Source organism: Mustela putorius, unplaced genomic scaffold, assembly GCF_011764305.1.
Source record: "Mustela putorius furo isolate JIRA1106 unplaced genomic scaffold, ASM1176430v1.1 tig00003909_pilon_pilon_pilon, whole genome shotgun sequence".
Lineage (NCBI taxonomy): Eukaryota > Metazoa > Chordata > Mammalia > Carnivora > Mustelidae > Mustela > Mustela putorius.
The window spans coordinates 28,484,760-28,505,909 of record NW_025422057.1 but is presented as its reverse complement, the minus strand read 5'-3'; the positions used below and the strand labels follow the sequence as shown (position 1 = coordinate 28,505,909).

Genomic DNA, 21,150 nt, shown 5'->3' with positions numbered 1-21,150 from the left:
GTAGGGACTCTGGTGATTTAAAAATAAGTCTGGGGGCACCTGGGTGGCTCAGTGGGTTAAAGCCTCTGCGTTCGGCTCAGGTCATGATCCCAGGGTCCTGGGATGGAGCCCCACATCAGGCTCCCTGCTCAGCGGGGAGCCTGCTTCCTCCTCTCTCTCTCTGCCTGTCTCTCTGCCTACTTGTGATCTCTGTCAAATAAATAAACAAAATCTTAAAAAAAATTTAAAAATAAGTCTGCAGGGGCATCTGGGTGGCTCAGTGGGTTGGGCCTCGGCCTTTGGCTCTGGTCATGATCCCAGGTTCTGGGATTGAGCCCCACATGGGGCTCCCTGCTCAGGGGAGAGCCTGCTTCTCCTTTTCCCTCTGCCTGCCAACTCTGCCTAATTATGCTATCTCTCTGTTAAATAAATAAATGAAATATTTAAAAAAAAAAAACACGTTTCCAAATTGATACTTCTCCCTTCAAAATGTGGAGCCTAACTGCCCTCTCCTTGAAAGTGGGCTGGGAGTTAGTGACTGGCTCTTTATTTTTTTATTGTTATTTTTTAAAGACTTTATTTATTTATTTGACAGAGAGAGAGAGATATCACAAGTAGACAGAGAGGCAGGCAGAGAGAGAGGGGGAAGCAGGCTCCCTGCTGAGCAGAGAACCCGATGTGGGACTCAATCCCAAGACTCTTTAGACCATGACCTGAGCCAAAGGCAGAGGGTAACCCACTGAGCCACTCAGGCACTCCTAGTGACTGGTTTTCAACAAATAATATGTGACAGAAGTGAAGATATGTGACCTCTGAGGTCAGATAATAAAGGGATAGAGTTCTTGCCTGGCACTTGCTCTCAGATGGCTCTGGGAGAAGCCAGGTGCCATATCATGAAGACACTCAAGCATCCCTGGGAGAGTCCATGACATGGAATGCAATCGTGGCCTCCACAGACAACCAGTATCCACTTGCCATGGCCATGCAAGCATGCCATCTTAGAAATATATCCTTTAGCCCCACTCAAGAGTTCAGATGACCCCAGCAGACATCTTTACTGCATTCTAATGAGAGCCCCTGAGCCGAGCTGCTCCCACATTCCTGACCCACGGGAAGTGAGAGATAATAATAATGCTTATTGTTGTTTTAAGCTGCCAAGTTTTGGGGTAATTTGTGATGCAACTATAGAAAAATAATGCAGGGGTGCCTTGGTGGCTCAGTCATTGAGTGTCTGCCTTCAGCTCAGGTCATGGTCCTGGGGTCCTGGGATAGAGTCCCGAGTTGGGCTCCCTACGAAGCAGGAAGCCTGCTTCTCGTCTGCCACTCCCTCTGCTGTATTCCCTATCTTGCTGTCTCTCTCTCCCTCTCTCTGTCAAATAAATAAAATCTTTAAAAAAAAAAAAAAGAAAAAGAAAAAGAAAAAGAATGCAGGAACTCTCTCATGGGTCATTGTTCTCTTTAGTTTGGTCTTCTAGCACCTTGCATAGGTCCCTCTTTCCCTTCATGTCTTTTTCATGTTGTCTTACCAGGGCTTCCTAAACCTAGTCTCTAGTGGGAGTGCTCAAAATCCCGCATTTTATTAGGCAGAGCCATCAGTCTTGTTGGTCTAAGCCTCTTCTGCCTAGGCTAAGCCAAGGGATCCCACTTTTGAGGACCAAACATACAGATTAAAGTTCATAAACCTAGCTACTCTGTCTTCCCACCAGACCAACTAGTGACAGGTCCACTCACAAAGCTGCCGGGTTTTCAAACAAGTATTCTTGCCATCACAGAAGCATACATGAGCAAAGTGCTACAAGAGCAGAGAAAGAGAAGCACCCAGGCAGACTGCGGGAGCTCATAGGTGACATGTGAGTTGGCTTCTGAAGCATAAGCAGGAATTCATTTGGTAAAGAAGTGAAAGAAAATCATTTATGCAGAAGTAATAGCCAGTACCAAGGCTCAGAGGTAAGCGAAGGCATAATTCTGAGAACTGGAAATATGTCAGGGTGTGGGTGAGAATACCTACTGGAGAGCCAGAGGATGTTGGGGCTAGATCTTATCAGGCACTGGAAGCCACATGCATCATTTAGGAGAGTACAGGTGACAGAACTACCTGATTCAATGGGCTTAAAAATGAGAGCAGTAATGAATTTAGTATCTCTAATAAGCCCATAGGTAGAGCTTCTCCTGTGTTCATTAAGTTAGCAACAATGTTAATGACGTTATCTGTACTTCTATTCTGTTATTTCTAGGCTTCCCTCCACCCCCACACCCTGAGTCTCCCACCCTATGGTTGTAAGATGGCTACAGCGGCTCCAGGACTCATATCCTTACGATTACTTCTGGAGGCAGAAAAGGGACTTTTTTTTCCTACTCTCATTATGTAAACTTTTTATACTCTTTATAAGTTGGATAAAACATCTCCCAGAAATGTTTCCCCTCTTCCTCTCGTTCCTCCCTACAGCTGGCTTCCCTTTGGTATCATTGGTTAGAATTGCATCATATTCCCAGGCTCAATATTTGGTTAGGGAGTGGGACACCATGATCGACTTAAAGAGCCTGGCACTCTTTAAGTATATGGCCAAGCATAGCAGTATGGTTATAAGAATAAAATTGGGATTCTGTTAAGAATTGAGAATTAAGAATTAAGAAAAGAGATTGTTGGCTTTTTGGGTAGGCAGTCAGCAGAATCTGCCACACCATACCAAGGAATCTGGACTGTATCCAGTTGGGATGCGGAACCACAAAGACGTTAAAACGGGAATTAGCATGATTGTATTTCACTAGATCAGAATGGAGGGGGACTAAGGAGGAACATGAGTCTGGAGGTAGGGTCACCAGCTAGAAGGCTTCATCAGAAGATTTTGGAAAGGATTTTAGAAACTTGAATTAAGAACGGCTAGTCATTACCTGGATGAAATAGGTGTCGGGGAGGAAAATATTCTCTATTTCCCTCAAGATTCTCTTGGCAGACCTAAGAATTAAATTGACATGAGACAGATTAACAGGAGAAAATAAAATGTAATTACATGTAAGATGGGGTTTCCATGAGACTAAGGGGTCTACAGGTAGTCAGGCAATTGAGGCTTATATGCCATTCTGAGCTGGGACTTCAAAGGGAAGGAGGACAATTCACAGGAAGATGAAAAAGAATAAATGTTTGGTAAGCAAATGTTTGTTGAACCATAGAGAAAAGATGGGACACAGAGAGGAATCTTAATAAAATGACTTTCCTAAGTTCCTCCCTCTGTGTCACATCTAGTTCCACATTATACTGTAGTTACTTGTGGTGCTAGCTCCTTTCCTGGAGCAGGTCCTCTATCCAAATTCTTGTAGGCAGGTTGGGGGGGGGGGGTTGGTTTGAAAGGCTCTTCTTGAGCCTCTGTTTGTTAAAAATAATCAGCCTAAAATAATGCACATGCAAAAGAGACCCCTTTGGGGGCAGCAAATTTTGCTCCCCTACAGCAGAAAAGAAGTAGAAGGAAGAGATTCTAAAATGACTTGCAAATTTCTGCTTGGGTGGATCACAGGGTAGTTCATTAAAGTTGGGCATATAAATGGAGGAGGTTGGGTGGATAAAGTAAGAGTGGCAAGACAATGAGTTTTGTCATGGGCAAGGAGGTACCTACAAGGCACACGAAGAGAAGACAGTAAACTTGGAAAGGAGAGTGAAGACGACAGTACTTCAACTCCTTTAGAGATTAAGGCAGGATGGTGTGTGGAATGAAGGAGAATGGAGGGGAAATAAAGTGATACAGATAACTGATACCAAGTGTGGGGCTGGTATGGCTGATTTTGCTCAGAGCTGGGTAGAGTCAAGGACTTCTTGAGAAAATTGTAAATGCAACTGAAGGCAAGGCTTTGAAAAGCAGTTAAAGACCAGTTTTGAAATATGGATTTCTGTAATTTGTTTCAACATGTTGAGAGTTACAGCAAATGAGATGGGGAAATGATCTCAACCTACTTCTTTTGGCCTCCTAACTGGAAACCTCAGAACTCAGCCCTGTGAGCTGTTAATCAGATAAGCACTGCAGGCTTTTGTAAAGAATCATGTTTTACAAATTCCTGGATGCATATGGACTTACTGAAGGAGGTATTATCCAAGTGCAATGGACAAAGAAAGTATAATGAGGTATTTGGATTAAAATATGGATTTCTTTTCTGTTCTAGAACAGTAGTTATTAAATATAAGTTAGAAGATGTTTCAATGCACCTTAGTTCTAAGTTAATATAGATCATAAATCACATGGATTAAGTACTATTTAAAACATAAATAGGAATTCTGTTCCCACGCAAAAACACCATTTATTGAACCACTGGATTTTGAAATATACATAGGTTAGACAGAATGGTGCAGTTGGCAGGCAACCTCAAGAATTAAATATATATATATATATATATATATATATATATATATATATATATAATATGTTCCAAAACATTTTTTTGAGTTTTTCCCATGACTACCTGAGCTGAGCTCTGGAATAATATAAACACCTGATATTTGTATAATTTTGGAGTTAATCCTAACTTTATGCAACTATTCTACCCAATGTGACTTTGGGAGGCCCAGATAAAATATAACACCTGAAGCAGAGTAGGGAATTAAAGGACAAAGAAGAACAAAACACTGAGAATCGATGGAGAAAGTTAAGTTAGGAACCGCAACCAGCTTCCTTATGCTAATACTCTCAAATCAGAGCATACACGAAGCCTTCCCTTTTTTTCCCCTCTCCAGTTTAAGCTTTCCCATTTCCCTGACAGTCTTTAGATCTCTGTCATATTTAAGTGTTGATGGTTGGCTGTCTTTTTATAGTAGGTATAGGACAAATAGCCTCTTTTTTATCCCATTGGGGTGGTCTTCATTTATTTCTACATTCATTCCCTTATTTGTTATAGGTGTATTGTATGCCTGACAATACCCAGCCTTGCTGCGGAAGCAGATAATCCCTGCCTTCAAGCATATTCTGTCGACTGGGACAGAAAGACACATAAATTGTAATTCAATATGGTAAGTGAAACAACACGCATATATTACGGGGCTGTAGGTCAAGGAAGGTTTTTAGAGGAGGTGACCCCTAAGCTAAGTGGTAAGGAATGAGTATGATTGGCTTAGCTAAGTGGCCGGGAAGGATATTCAAGGCGGATGGAAGGGTGGAGAAGGCCGAATGAACAAAGCCTAAGAGGGCAGAAGCCACAGACGTGCGCTGTTAAAGCACAGGAAAGAAGGTGAGGAGCCGCAGAGGAGGCTGCATGGGCGGGTCCTGGATCGCCATGTGTATGTCACGTTTGGAAGGACTTGGACTTTATTCTGTCCAAAGGGTTCCCTCCTGGAAATGAGAGAAACGGCTGGTGTCAGCAAGGAAGAAAAACATTAAGGAAACATTCATTACCTCTCTATGTATTACTGTCAGGTCCGAGAGGGCAGGGGCACAGGGGCTTACGTCTGGCACACAGTAGACATTCAGTGAATGTTGAAGGAATTCGGTGTAAACGATATTGTCCCCCATTTCTGTTTTTCTAACAGGACAAAACAAGGAAGCGAAGGCATAAGTCTGGGAGGCTATAAGGAAGGTTTGATTCTGGGATCACGGTTGCTGGGCAAAATCCCTCTGATAGGCTGTGGGCAAGGGATACATTTCTGTCGCGGCCACTGCAAGACTCACCTGCCGGCGCCGCTCAGTCCTGGAAGCGGCGGCGCAGCACGAAGCCGGCGGAGAAATCGCGCCGCCAGGAGGGCAGCGGGCGCAGGGCACTCCTGCACCGCTTCGCCCGGCTCTCGGGAGCGCCTACCGGGCCCGTCGGGGCGGAGCTACGGCACGACGCCTTTCCGGATTGGACGCGCGCTAAATCCCGGGGCGGGCATTAGAAGCCGAACGCTCTTGGGGACTGGCCACTCTGGCGAACGGACGTGCGGCGGCGCTACTTATTCGCCCGCGGCCCCGGCTAGGAGGAGGCTGGGCCCCTCTCCGCGGGTCTGCCGTCCGTCATTGGCTCCCTGCGGTTTCCTTGGGGACGTGGCGCCGCCGCTCGCCCAGGCCTCTTTCCGGCTGGGCGAAAGGCCGCGGGGAAGCGCTCTGGACCGGGCGGAACGTTGCCGAGGGAGCCTGCGGGCCGCTCGACCTGTGAGTGCGAGCGGGGGAGGGCCGCGGGGCTGGCAGAGGCGGGGAGGGTGGGGAGGGGGAGTGGGCACCGCCGCCTCGCCACCTGGGAAGCGCCGCTGCCTCGAGAACGCCCGACTCCGGGGGAGTCGGCTTAGCGTCAGCTGGGCCCCGGGAAAAAAGGCGGAGGCTTATGGGGTGGGTGGGCGCCTTGGCCTTCCCTCGGAGGTCTAGTCCTGTGGGCACTGCTGGAGGTAAGCCTGAAACCCCACGAACTCTTAACAGGCTGCAGACTTAGGAGATGCCTGAGACAAGGAGACCAATTTCTCAGGGCAAAAAGAAAAGGAGGTGACAGGCACTGAGACCGCTGAAGGGATCCCATGGCTAGGTAAGGCTGCACATTTTCTCCTCAGCTTGGGGCTCCGTTGGGGGTGGCAGGTAGGTGGAGGGACCCTGGAATGTTTTTACAAGTGAGGTTTGCCCTAGTGCTGCATCTGGACTTGGCTGCTTGGTCGGATGGATGCAAAGAAGATTGAAGTGATTTTTTTTTCCCCCCTGAAGACAGACACAACTGTAGTTTCTGGCTCATAACCCCAGGGTGATGGAGTGAGTGCTTGCTGACGTGTGAAAAGTGCTAAAATGTAATGTTCTTTCAGATTTCCATTTGAGTGAGGCTACATGCTTTCTGAGGAGGTTAAACAAAATTTTTTTTTTTTTTTTAATGAACTTCGAAAATAGGATGAGGTCCTTTTGAACAATATGGAAAGTGAACTTCATATCATAGTTGAGTATGTGCATCCATACATTGTGATGCCTAGAAACTTTCAGAAAAGATTAATGTGAATCAAAATACCAGATGGAACAGTTGTCAAATAGAGTATGTGGGGAGAGATGCAGAACAGTAGGTATGGTGTAAAATCAGAGGAATGGAGATTCACACATGTATTCACACATGATACCCATTTATGCTTGTGTAAACATGGAGTATCCCTGGAAAAATATATAGAAAACGGCACCAGTGGTTCCCTTTGAGTGGGAAATGATTGGTTAAGGCCAAAGGCGCATCTTCCACTATATGTCCTTTCAAACTTATATTTTTTTCTTACCATGTGCATATTTTATTTATTTAAAATATTTTTAAAAAAATTAGTTGGAAAAATATTCTGACTCTCCGTTTTTTTGGACATCATTCCTGAGGGGAATGCTGTAGTTGCTTTAATTCCACAGTGTTAAAGATTGACCAGGGAGACTGGTGATCTTTCCATAAACATGAGATTAATTCTCTGAATTACACCCCAAAGAGCAGACATTGGGAAAGGAGCAGATAAGGCTTTTCTGATTTATAGAAGCACTATGAACTATGTAGTTTCTTTTCTAAAGTTTGAGACTAAGAGAACATTGATAGACTTCAGGTGGTATAAATTTTTGCCTTTAATAGGAAGGGCTTTAGTCCAGTTTAAAAACCATTTTTGAGCACTCAACTATAGAGACTTGCCTTACCTACTGATAATGTTTGTCTCATTTCAGGATCAGTTTTTCCTACCTCTGCCCAGCCTCTTGGTACTTTACTGTGCCAACAGTGAGTCCATTTCCACGTCAGCGGGTGGCATTCCTAGGACTCTTCTTCATATCCTGTCTCCTTTTACTTCTGTTAATCATGGACTTTCGACATTGGGGTGCTTCATTACCACGAGATAGGCAATATGAAAGGTGAGTCAGCTTTAAATCTCTTTGATCAGAGCTGGCACTGAAGTCATAAATATTTTGTCATTTAACACATTTAACCTTTGACCCTTTTGGGGAATACTGCAGTTTTATTAGTAAAATTGCATGCCACTTATTACATAAAGATCTTAAGTCCCGTTTTGGCAATGTTCACTTTTGATTCAGGAACGCTGATGGTGCATTTTAATCATGAAATGCATCTTTCTATATTCTTGTGTTGGTGGGCTGACTTATTGGATGCATGAATGTTTAGGATTGTTATGTATTCTTGATGAATGAACCCTTTTATCATTATTAAATGACTTTTTAAAAAATCCTTGATTATCTTGTCTGGTTTTAATATAATTACTCCAGCTTTCTTTTAATTAGTGTTATCATTATAGATGTTTTCCCATCTTTTTTGTTTTAGGCTTTATGTCATTATGTTTTATATCTACCCAGTTTTTTAATAAGTAACTGCTTTTTATCCAGTCTGACAATGTCTGCCTTTTATTTGAAGTGTTTAAGTCATTTGCATTTTATGTGATTATTGATTATGCTTAGGCTTAAATCTGTCTTGCTATTTGTTTTCTGCTTGTCACATCTGTTCTTTGTTTGCCTCTCCTCCCTTCTTTTGAATTGAGTACATTTTTAATATTCCATTTTATCTCTTTTGTTGGCTGAGTAGATACAACTGGTTTTTTTAATTTTTCAAAAAAAATTTTGGGTCCCTGGGTGGCTCAGTGGGTTAAAGCCTCTGCCTTCACTCGGGTCATGATCTCAGGGTCCTGGGATCGAGCCCCGCGTCAGGCTCTCTGCTCAGCAGGGAGCCTGCTTCCCCCTTCTCTCTATGCCTGTCTCTCTGTCTATCTATGATCTCTGTCTGTCAAATAAATAAATAAAATATTAAAAAAAATTTTTTTAAGTGGTTGCTTTAGGATTTAGGGTTTACAGTATATATTTTTAACTTATCATAGACTACCTTCAAGTAATATAATTCCTCTTCCCGCATACCTCTTTATCTCTTCTCCTGGGCCTTTGTGCTGTTGTTACACATTTTTTCTACTTATGTTATAAACACCAGGTGTTGTTATTATTTTTGCTTCAAATATTTAATTGTCTTTTAAAGAGATTTCAGAAATAAAATACAGCTGGTATATTTCTCGTTTCCGGGCCTTTTCATTCCTTTGTACTGTAGTTCATATTTCCATCTGGTATTTGTTCATTTTGCCTAAAGGACTTCCTTTAACATTTCTGGTAGTGTGAGTTTGTAATTGGAGAGTTCTTTTAACTTTTACGACCAAAAAAGTCATTTAGCTTTCCTTGGAAAATATTTTTGGGGTATGGAGCTCTAGATTGATCTTTTTTTTTTTCTTTCATTACTTTAGAAATGATGCTTCACAGGGCACCTGGGTGGCTCAGTTGGTTAAGCAACTTCTTTTGGCTCAGGTCATGATCCAAGGGTCCTGGGTTCGAGCCCCATGGCTCACCAGGGAGCCTGCTTCTCCCTCTCCCTCTGCCTGCTACTTTGCCTGCTTATGCTTGCTCTCTCTCTGTCCAATAAATAAATAAAATTAAAAAGAAAAAAAGAAATGATGCTTCACCGTCTTCTGCATTGCATTCTTTCTGAGGAGAAGTCTGCTGTAATTCTTAAATCTTGTTCTCTGTACATCACGTGTCTTTCCTCTAGCTTTTTACATTTATCACTGGTTTTGAGCAATTTGATTATGATGTGCCTTGGTGTAGTTTTCTTCATGATACTTTCACTTGTGATTTGTTGATTCTTGCATCTATGGATTTATACTTTTTAATCAAATTCAGAAAAATTTTGACCATTATTTCTTCAAATATTTTTTCCCAACCTCCTCCACTTCTTCTTTAGTATCTTCAGTCACATACATATTGAACCATGTGAAGTTTTCTCACAGTGAGTTTTCTCACTCATTTTTTTCCCAGTCTTTTTTCTCTCTGTATTTCTTTCTGGGTGTTTTATATTGCTGTGTCGTCCAGTTCACTAGTATTTTCTTTTATAAAATCTAATCTACTCTTAGTTCCATCCAGTGAGTGCTAAATACCTTTTTTTTTTCTGGAAAATACATCTGAATTATTTGATATAGTTTTAATGCCTCACCAGTTACATAGAAGATCTGTATCTTTTATAACAATGATTTGTTTTGCTCTTGTTTTTTGAGGTTATTTTCTGATTAGGCTACAAGGTGAAATGATGATGTGTTGTGTTCATCATCAATATGACTTTCTCTTTGTTGTTTCTCAGTATCAGGAGACTTTGGGCTGCAAGTGACAGCCAAACTGACTTAAATAAAAAGAAAGCTTATTGGCTCACACAACAAGAAGTCCAGGAACAAAGGGACCATCAGTGCAACATTGGCTGTCAGGTTGAGAATCTCTGTCTCCGTTTTACACAGTGTCAACTTGTTGAATGGTTATAAGATCGCAGCTAGTAGCCACTAGGGCTACATACATCCACACTCATGTCCTACAGGAGGGAAACAGGTTTTCTATGCCCTTGTGTGAGAATGAGGAGAGCTCTTCCTGGAAACCTCCATCAGCCCTTTCCTTCAATCTTTTCTGGTCAGAATTGGGACATGTGACCACTCCCCTTAATATTTCTGGGTTTTTCTCCATAATTTTTCATTTCCACTTCACTTTGGTCATTCATCCATTCGTTCATTCAGCAAGCATTTATTGAGCAACCACTGTGTGCTGGGTGATGACAGTCACCAGGACATGGAGACTTTGGTACCTTTTTTCAAGAAGTTTATGTTTCCAACCTTTCCTCCCTCAACAGCACTATTCATTTGTATTTTTCTTTCTGTCTTTCTGAAGAAGGAATATTTGTTTAGGGGACTATAGTTGTCAGTAATCGGCCTGAAGCAGTCTGTTAGCTTCAAAGAACTAAATCCATAGTTTGAGTGTTTTTTAAATACTTATTGAGATTTTCTTGACACACCTGAGGACAGTTTTCCACTGGAAGACAGCATGGTCTAATTATGGAATTCTATGTGGGTTAATACGGCTAGGGTAAAGACTGTTAGGGAATGAGTGGTGAGCTGTGTGGCTGGAGAAATCAGCTCGAACCTGTTAAGTCGTTTGAGGGGGTTTAGACATTATTTTCAGGGCAGAGGGAAGGCTTTGAAAGGCTTCAAAGAGTGATATGATTGGAATTTCTTTTTAAAGAAAGCTCACTTTCGTGGCATTGTGGCGAATGGATTGGACGGGAATAAACATGAAAGGAGGGAGATGAACTGGAATACTCCAGAAGAGATGACGGTCGCCTGAACTTGGGTGGAAGCAGCGATAATGGAGAGAAAGAAGTAAATGAATTTGAGGGATATGTGGGAGGTAGAGTGATCTGATATTCTTGTCTACCACTCTACCCCAAGTGGCAAGATCTGATAAATACTGAAGTTGAATTAATCGCAACAAGTGAGCTGCAGAGCTAAGGGACACACTGTGCCTGTGTGGTTATCTTACCAAAGTCCTGACCCCTGTAATGCTCTAGTTGAGCAGCCATCAGCCTTATAGCCTAGAGCTCCTGTTCTTTATTGAAGGCTTATGTGCATATTGCCACAAATTACTGTGTATCATTACATTTCACTCATGGCAGCCCCTGTGAGTCATTTTGGAAGCAAACATTCATTGAGAGTTTGCTGTGTGCTTGCTGCTATTGTAGATATTAAGGTACAAAGATGAATAAAATGTGGCTCCTGAACTCATGGAGTTCATAATCTAGTTAGGGAGGCAGATGTGAAGGAAGAATTATTTCCCAGTGAGATAATAGTTTATATATATATATCTGTGTAGAATCAAGAACTGTACACAGTCAAGAATCAGGAACAAAGAATCAGAAATTAATCAGCAGAGGCCTATGAGTAACTAACGTCGATATCCTTAAGCTCATGCTATTTACTGATAAGATAGTCTTTCCCATAGACCCTGTTTGCTTTTATTTTACACACTGTGTTAATTAGCTTGGATTTGTCTTGTCTCAGTACACAGCATATAAACAGCAAACTAGATCGTGGTAGTAGGAAGGATATGTTGACCATTAGATGCGGGCACACTGATGACAACTGCCAATAAATAATACACTGGCATCTTGACCCTGAGGCAGGGGAGAGTCTTTTATTTGAAATAATCTTGATTTTTCTTTTCTCTAATTCCTCTAATTTTCTGCCCTATAGATATACACTGAAGATAATGGGCAGCATTATCTGCATTTAAAATATTCCTTCCAGAATTTTTTTCTTCCTGATTGCTGCTGTTGCTTAAACATTGGTGAGCACTAGCTGACTATAAGATGATTAAGCAAATGATTAGGAATTGATGGAAATACTTCAATTCAACAGCTTATTAAAAAATCAGACAAGCGGTTATTGAGATTTTTTATATACTTATAATACAGTCATATTTTTTCCAACTTAAATTGTTCCAGTTCTCATGATGAAATTATATCAGTAGTTTGTATTGAAAAAAATAATTTGAATTTTTTACAGTCATTGGTGGAACTTAGCATATTTCTTCTGAGGCAACATGACCCAGGATTTTAGAAGCCTGCATGAGGGTTTTACTTCTGTAGTTTCAAAACTGAAGAGTTGTTGTATTTGTTTGTTTGTTTATTATGAACATGTACCCATATTGCTTCAGGAAGGAGAAATCATGAGGTTTGCATCAGAACTAGAATTTCAGAAAAGATAAATTTAGTCAGTGATGGGGGTATCAGTAAAGCTAGAATCCAGAGCTGTTTTTAACAGACTTTATTTTTTAGAGCAGTTTTAGGTTCAAAGCTAAGTTTATCAGAAGTACAGAGGTTTCCCAGATACCCTCTACCCATACATGCATGGCAAAGCAATTTTTTTTAATATAATTTTTTATTTTTTATAAACATATATTTTTATCCCCAGGGGTACAGGTCTGTGAATCACCAGGTTTACACACTTCACAGCACTCACCAAAACACATACCCTCCCCAATGTCCATAATACCACCCCCTTCTCCCAAACCCCCTCCCCCCAACAACCCTCAGTTTGTTTTGTGAGATTAAGAGTCACTTATGGTTTGTCTCCCTCCCAATCCCATCTTCTTTCATTTATTCTTCTCGTACCCACTTAAGCCCCCATGTTGCATCACCACTTCCTCATATCAGGGAGATCATATGATAGTTGTCTTTCTCCACTTGACTTATTTCGCTAAGCATGATACGCTCTAGTTCCATCCATGTTGTCGCGAATGGCAAGATTTCATTTCTTTTGATGGCTGCATAGTATTCCATTGTGTATATATACCACATCTTCTTGATCCATTCATCTGTTGATGGACATCTAGGTTCTTTCCATAGTGTGGCTATTGTGGACATTGCTGCTATAAACATTCGAGTACACGTGCCCTTTTGGATCACTATGTTTGTATCTTTAGGGTAAATGCCCAATAGTGCAATTGCTGGGTCATAGGGCAGTTCTATTTTCAACATTTTGAGGAACCTCCATGCTGTTTTCCAGAGAGGTTGCACCAGCTTGCATTCCCACCAACAGTGTAGGAGGGTTCCCCTTTCTCCGCATCCTCGCCAGCATCTGTGATTTCCTGACTTGTTGATTTTAGCCATTCTGACTGGTGTGAGGTGATATCGCATTGTGGTTTTGATTTGTATTTCCCTGATGCCGAGTGATATGGAGCACTTTTTCATGTGTCTGTTGGCCATCTGGATGTCTTCTTTGCAGAAATGTCTGCTCATGTCCTCTGCCCATTTCTTGATTGGATTATTTGTTCTTTGGGTGTTGAGTTTGCTAAGTTCTTTATAGATTCTGGACACTAGTCCTTTATCTGATATGTCGTTTGCAAATATCTTCTCCCATTCTGTCAGTTGTCTTTTGATTTTGTGAACTGTTTCCTTTGCTGTGCAAAAGCTTTTGATCTTGATGAAATCCCAATAGTTCATTTTTGCCCTTGCTTCCCTTGCCTTTGGCATTGTTCCTAGGAAGATGTTGCTGCGGCTGAGGTCAAAGAGGTTGCTGCCTGTGTTCTCCTCAAGGATTTTGATGGATTCCTTTCGCACATTGAGGTCCTTCATCCATTTTGAGTCTATTTTTGTGTGTGGTGTAAGGAAATGGTCCAATTTCATTTTTCTGCATGTGGCTGTCCAATTTTCCCAGCACCATTTATTGAAGAGGCTGTCTTTTTTCCATTGGACATTCTTTCCTGCTTTGTCGAAGATTAGTTGACCATAGAGTTGAGAGTCTATTTCTGGGCTCTCTATTCTGTTCCATTGATCTATGGGTCTGTTTTTGTGCCAGTACCATGCTGTCTTGATGATGACAGCTTTGTAATAGAGCTTGAAGTCCGGGATTGTGATGCCACCAACGTTGGCTTTCTTTTTCAATATCCCTTTAGCTATTCGAGGTCTTTTCTGGTTCCATATAAATTTTAGAATTATTTGTTCCATTTCTTTGAAAAAGATGGATGGTACTTTGATAGGAATTGCATTAAATGTGTAGATTGCTTTAGGTAGCATAGACATTTTCACAATATTTATTCTTCCAATCCAGGAGCATGGAACATTTTTCCATTTCTTTGTGTCTTCCTCAATTTCTTTCATGAGTACTTTATAGTTTTCTGAGTATAGGTTCTGTGTCTCTTTGGTTAGGTTTATTCCTAGGTATCTTATGGTTTTGGGTGCAATTGTAAATGGGATTGACTCCTTAATTTCCCTTTCTTCTGTCTTGCTGTTGGTGTAGAGAAATGCAACTGATTTCTGTGCATTGATTTTATATCCTGACACTTTACTGAATTCCTGTATAAGTTCTAGCAGTTTTTGAGTGGAGTCTTTTGGGTTTTCCACATATAGTATCATATCATCTGCGAAGAGTGATAATTTGACTTCTTCTTTGCCGATTTGGATGCCTTTAATTTCCTTTTGTTGTCTGATTGCTGAGGCTAGGACCTCTAGTACGATGTTGAATAGCAGTGGTGATAATGGACATCTTTGTTGTGTTCCTGACCTTAGCGGAAAAGCTTTCAGTTTTTCTCCATTGAGAATGATATTTGCGGTGGGTTTTTCATAGATGGCTTTGATGATATTGAGGTATGTGCCCTCTATCCCTACACTTTGGAGAGTTTTGATCAGGAAGGGATGCTGTACTTTGTCAAATGCTTTTTCAGCATCTATTGAGAGTATCATATGGTTCTTGTTCTTACTTTTATTGATGTGTTGTATCACATTGACTGATTTGTGGATGTTGAACCAACCTTGCAGCCCTGGAATAAATCCCACTTGGTCGTGGTGAATAATCTTTTTAATGTACTGTTGAATCCTATTGGCTAGTATTTTGTTGAGTATTTTCGCATCTGTGTTCATCAAGGATATTGGTCTATAGCTCTCTTTTTTGGTGGGATCCTTGTCTGGTTTGGGGATCAAGGTGATGCTGGCCTCATAAAATGAGTTTGGAAGTTTTCCTTCCATTTCTATTTTTTGGAACAGTTTTAGGAGAATAGGAATTAGTTCTTCTTTAAATGTTTGGTAGAATTCCCCCGGGAAGCCGTCTGGCCCTGGGCTTTTGTTTGTTTGGAGATTTTTAATGACTGTTTCAATCTCCTTACTGGTTATGGGTCTGTTCAGGCTTTCTATTTCTTCCTGGTTCAGTTGTGGTAGTTTATATGTTTCTAGGAATGCATCCATTTCTTCCAGATTGTCAAATTTATTGCCATAGAGTTGCTCATAGTATGTTCTTATAATAGTTTGTATTTCTTTGGTGTTAGTTGTGATCTCTCCTCTTTCATTCATGATTTTATTTATTTGGGTCCTTTCTCTTTTCTTTTTGATAAGTCTGGCCAAGGGTTTATCAATTTTATTAATTCTTTCAAAGAACCAGCTCCTACTTTCGTTGATTTGTTCTATTGTTTTTTTGGTTTCTATTTCATTGATTTCTGCTCTGATCTTTATGATTTCTCTTCTCCTGCTAGGCTTAGGGTTTCTTTCTTGTTCTTTCTCCAGCTCCTTTAGGTGTAGGGTTAGATTGTGTACCTGAGACCTTTCTTGTTTCTTGAGAAAGGCTTGTACCGCTATATATTTTCCTCTCAGGACTGCCTTTGTTGTGTCCCACAGATTTTGAACCGTTGTATTTTCATTATCATTTGTTTCCATGATTTTTTTCAATTCTTCTTTAATTTCCCGGTTGACCCATTCATTCTTTAGAAGGATACTGTTTAGTCTCCATGTATTTTGGTTCTTTTCAAACTTCCTTTTGTGGTTGAGTTCTAGCTTTAGAGCATTGTGGTCTGAAAATACGCAGGGAATGATCCCAATCTTTTGATACCGGTTGAGTCCTGATTTAGGACCCAGGATGTGATCTATTCTGGAGAATGTTCCATGTGCACTAGAGAAGAATGTGTATTCTGTTGCTTTGGGATGAAATGTTCTGAATATATCTGTAATGTCCATCTGGTCCAGTGTGTCGTTTAAGGCCTTTATTTCCTTGCTGATCTTTTGCTTGGATGATCTGTCCATTTCAGTGAGGGGAGTGTTAAAGTCCCCTACTATTATTGTATTATTGTTGATGTGTTTCTTTGATTTTGTTATTAATTGGTTTATATAGTTGGCTGCTCCCACGTTGGGGGCATAGATATTTAAAATTGTTAAATCTTCTTGTTGGACAGACCCTTTGAGTATGATATAGTGTCCTTCCTCATCTCTTATTATAGTCTTTGGCTTAAAATCTAATTGATCTGATATAAGGATTGCCACTCCTGCTTTCTTCTGATGTCCATTAGCATGGTAAATTCTTTTCCACCCCCTCACTTTAAATCTGGAGGTGTCTTCGGGTTTAAAATGAGTTTCTTGGAGGCAACATATAGATGGGTTTTGTTTTTTTATCCATTCTGATACCCTGTGTCTTTTGACAGGGGCATTTAGTTACCCATTCAGGGTAACTATTGAGAGATATGAATTTAGTGCCATTGTTTTGCCTGTAAGGTGACTGTTACTGTATATGGTCTCTGTTCCTTTCTGATCTACCACTTGTAGGCTCTCTCTTTGCTTAGAGGACCCCTTTCAAGATTTCCTGTAGAGCTGGTTTGGTGTTTGCAAATTCTTTCCGTTGTTGTTTGTCCTGAAAGCTTTTAATCTCTCCTTCTATTTTCAATGATAGCCTAGCTGGATATAGTATTCTGGGCTGCATGTTTTTCTCATTTAGTGCTCTGAAAATATCATGCCAGCTCTTTCTGGCCTGCCAGGCCTCTGTGGATAAGTCAGCTGCCAATCTAATATTTTTACCATTGTATGTTACAGACTTCTTTTCCCGGGCTGCTTTCAGGATTTTCTCTTTGTCACTGAGACTTGTAAATTTTACTATTAGGTGACGGGGTGTGGACCTATTCTTATTGATTTTGAGGGGTGTTCTCTGAACCTCCTGAATTTTGATGCTCGTTCCCTTTGCCATATTGGGGAAATTCTCCCCAATAATTCTCTCTAGTATACCTTCTGCTCCCCTCTCTCTTTCTTCTTCTTCTGGAATCCCAATTATTCTAATGTTGTTTTGTCTTATGGTGTCACTTATCTCTCGAATTCTCCCCTCGTGGTCCAGTATCTGTTTGTCCCTCTTTTGCTCAGCTTCTTTATTCTCTGTCATTTGGTCTTCTATATCACTAATACTTTTGGTTAGGATAAAATGATAAACTTTGAGATATGCAGATGAAGTTAAGGCTTCTTATGTATAATAGAAAAATTCAGAGATTTTTCCTAGTGAAATTGAAGGCATTTACCTGCATTCTTTGGCATTTATTCATTTATTAACTTACTTGTTCTTTAATGGTCTTTAAAGTGTTTGCAAGCAGAGCTTTAAATTATAAATGCTTCTGACTGCTCTGATTAATCTTTTTAGGAGATAAGCAATAACCTTTAAGATGCTTTCCTGCGCATTTATTACTGTCATCAGTCATGCACAGCTACTTTCCATATAATGTCATTATATTTGGTTCTGAGCCTTGAATGGAGTTGAAAGAGTATGATGACATTCAGCAAAAAGCTGGTAGCTCCATACTGATGGGGGTTGCTTTAATGGACTTTTGGCATGTTGCTGAGTTCTGTTTGAACTCTAGAAGTGGTATAATTAGTGTTGGTTGTAAGCTAGGTAATGGTTTGGTCAGTTACCACCCCAATGTTAATGTTTTCAGAGTAATGGCAGTGAAAGCCACTGTCTTCCAGTTTTACCTTGGGTGATGTATATGTGAGTAATTCCCTTTTCATTGACCGAGCAGTGATTAGAGGGAAATCAGATTTCTCAAACAGAAACAGTATGTGTATGTGTGTAGGGGAGTTAAATATGTGGGATAATGAATCAGATCTGTCCTGGGAAAGCAGATATGAGGGATTCCAGAGCTTTTGGAACTTTTCTCATGGACTTTACATCCTCTTTAGGGATTAATTTAGCATAATGTCAGCAAAACAGGAGAATCCAGCAATGCAAGTAATTGACCCTGATGGCTAAGGCCAGGACTGAAAATCACAAATGAAAACATCCAGGAAAGGAGCATTGATCCATTCATATCACAAGCTTGGACAGAGGAAGACCCCCAGGTGTTTGAAAACCGTTAAGAAGCCTGATTAGATCATGAGACATCCAAGTTTCAGAAAGAGGCGATGCTATTACTTCCCAAAGGGGAAAATTGTTCTTCAGTTACTCATTTGTATGCGTGATGAGAAAGATGGAGGCTTCCTGCTGACTTCAGCCATTAAGCAAAGACTCAAGTGGGAAGTGTAACATAAATGCTGTCTGGTCCTAGCTTTCACCCTTGTGTTCAAAGGTCAGCTGACATTTGTGACTAATGCACACATGGAGACTTCTAAGAGATGAGAAAGCAAAGTTGACTTGGACCCAACTTAGAGTTGCTTATCTTGACAGAAACCCAGGAGGGTGACAGGATGCTTTAAAAAGCCATTGAAATTTTCTGAGGAGACCAATTGATTTTTGAGTATGTATAGCTAGACAGATAACAAAGACATAGAGGAGTTAACAAACTTACAGCTCTATATTGTGAGCTTTGGACCAAACCAGCCAGTGTTGGTTGGTACACATCAGAGAAACATGAGGAATACCGTGACAGTTCTGAGATACTGCGGGTTAAGGTTTTTGTGCTTGAGAGATGCAAAGGTGAAACAAAGAAATACGAAAGAAGTCTTAGGGGCTCATACTGGAATATAAACAAACTGCTTAAAGGGAAAATGACACTCCACATTTTAAAACAGAAGAAGGAGGCCTTTTTAGATCACTGTGAGTATTAGAAGAGTCAGCATTGTTGAGTGGAGGCTTCTTAAGAACTGGGAAGCCATGTCAAAGAAGGAAAGGGGGAGAGATAGGTAGAGAAGCAGGTGGATGTTCCAGAGAAAAAGAAGGTTAGAGCAGTGGTTGTCAAAGTGTTTACTGACCCTTGGGAGTTCCTGAGACTCTTTCATGGTATCTGTGAGGTCAAAATTTGGCCAAAACTGTTTTTGTAATACCTACTAAGATGTTATTTGCTCTTTTTTTAATTGCTAAGAAACACATAACATAAAATTACCATCTCAACCACTTTTAATATACAGTTCAGTAGTGTTAACTATATTCACATTGTCATTCAACCAAACTCCAGAACTTGTTCATCTTGCAATTCTGAATTCTCTGCCCATTGAACAACATCTCCCCTTTTTTCCCCACCCCATGCCAACTTCTGGTAGCCACTATTCTGTTTTCTGTTTTGATGAATATGGCTGCTTTACTCTTATAGAAGTGGAACCATACAGTATTTGTCTTTTGTGACTGGCTTGTTTTACTTAGTATGATAACCTCAAGATTCACCCATATCATAGCACAAGATGAAGTTTCCTTCACTTTTAAGGCTGAATGATATTCCATTTTATGTATACACCACATTTTGTTTATTCATCTGTCCGTGGATATTTATGTTGTTTCTACCTCTTGGCTACTGTGGTGTTTTTTTTTTTTGCCCTTTTCACTGAGTTGACATTTATACTAATGATGCAAAGCAACGGGTAGGTAAAACTGCAGGTGCCTTAGCACAAATCAAGATGGAAGCACCAAATTATGCTATTAATTATTGTAATCATCATTGTCACATAGTTGTAATGGGGAAAAAATTCCAGTTCCATTTAAGAATGTCTTTTTCATATTCTGTGTGACAGAATTGGAAATACGTATTAAGCACTTCTGATGCACAGTGGAGTTTTCTTGAGGAAAAGCCCTTACGCAGTTTGGGTTATAAACTGCTTTTATCATGGAATATTATTTTTACTTGAAAGAATGACTACCAGAAAAGCTATGGTTTTCAGACTTGGATATTTCATAGATTATTTTTTTGAAAACAAATGAAGTAAAAACCTGTCACTTTAAGGAAAACAACTGTCAGTGTTTATTGCCAATGATAAAATCTGAGCTTTCAACTGAAAATTAGCAGTTTGGAAAATTTGTGTCTGCAACTATGTGTTTTCTAGCTTCTCAATACTTAAATGACTTTTTTTGGATAATATGGGTAGTGATACTAATGAATGAGTGGATGGGTTTTGTTTTTTTTAATACTGTAGAATGAAATGTGTCAGTGTTGGGAAGATTTGCATCCTCAGTGAACCAGTATTTTTGAGTATAGGATGTTACAAAATTATGCAGGGATAAAAGTCATTCAAAGTACAAGATAGACTGATGGTTAACTTTATAGAATATGAAACGTTCTTAGGGTTTTAGATTTCACGTTGCAACTAGCCTTTAAGAAACTTCACTTCTTGAGTTTTAGTGTAGTATTAAAGAAGACTATGCACAGTGATCTAAATGGTCTCTTAAAGTATTCCCTTTTCCAATAACATGTCTCCACGAAGCTAGACTTTTTGAAATACTTCAGCCAAAACAACATATTGTAACAGATGGAATGCAGAGGCAAATAATGAGAATCTAGCTGTCTTCTATTAATCTACACACTAAAGAGATGCACAAAACCATAAGACAGTGCCACTCTTCTGAGTTTTTTTCGTTTTAAAAAATAGTTATTTTTATAAAATATATTAATATGTAATGAGTTTATTGTTATATCTAAATTAAAAAAATTCTAAAAATTTTTGTTTTTATTTTGTAACATGATAAATATAAATAGATGTAACCCACATATACAAAAACTCCTTTGGATCCAATAATTTTTAGTAAAGGGTCTTGAGCCCCAAACATTTGAGAACTAATGAACTGGAGAAAAGTTATTCATTAAGCAGGAAGGAATGGGATTCAGAATCTAGTGAGAAAAGTAGAGGGGAAGATTTTCAGAGGGGGAAAGCAGAGAAGGATCTCTGAAGCATATGAAGTAGAAAGATTGCTAAAATGAGAAATGAAAAGTC

General features: G+C 40.1%; 1 protein-coding gene and 1 long non-coding RNA gene across 2 annotated transcripts in view; one reads left to right on the top strand and one right to left on the bottom strand.

The window, feature by feature from the left end:
• Positions 1–4,404: 4,404 nt before the first annotated feature.
• On the bottom strand, positions 4,405–5,845 carry LOC123388767. Its single transcript, XR_006603275.1, has 3 exons — positions 5,628–5,845; positions 5,406–5,481; positions 4,405–5,291 (listed from the first exon to the last, which is right to left on the bottom strand). It is a non-coding gene; the product is annotated as an uncharacterized LOC123388767 (long non-coding RNA).
• Positions 5,846–21,150, top strand: part of ENTPD7 (ectonucleoside triphosphate diphosphohydrolase 7) — a 43,990-nt gene continuing 28,685 nt past the window's right edge. Inside the window, exons 1-3 of the mRNA XM_004749508.3 lie at positions 5,846–6,086; positions 6,348–6,450; positions 7,590–7,772. Coding sequence (XP_004749565.1) covers positions 6,443–6,450; positions 7,590–7,772 — 191 coding nt within the window. The 5' untranslated portion in view covers positions 5,846–6,086; positions 6,348–6,442. The remainder of the gene's footprint in view (positions 6,087–6,347; positions 6,451–7,589; positions 7,773–21,150) is intronic.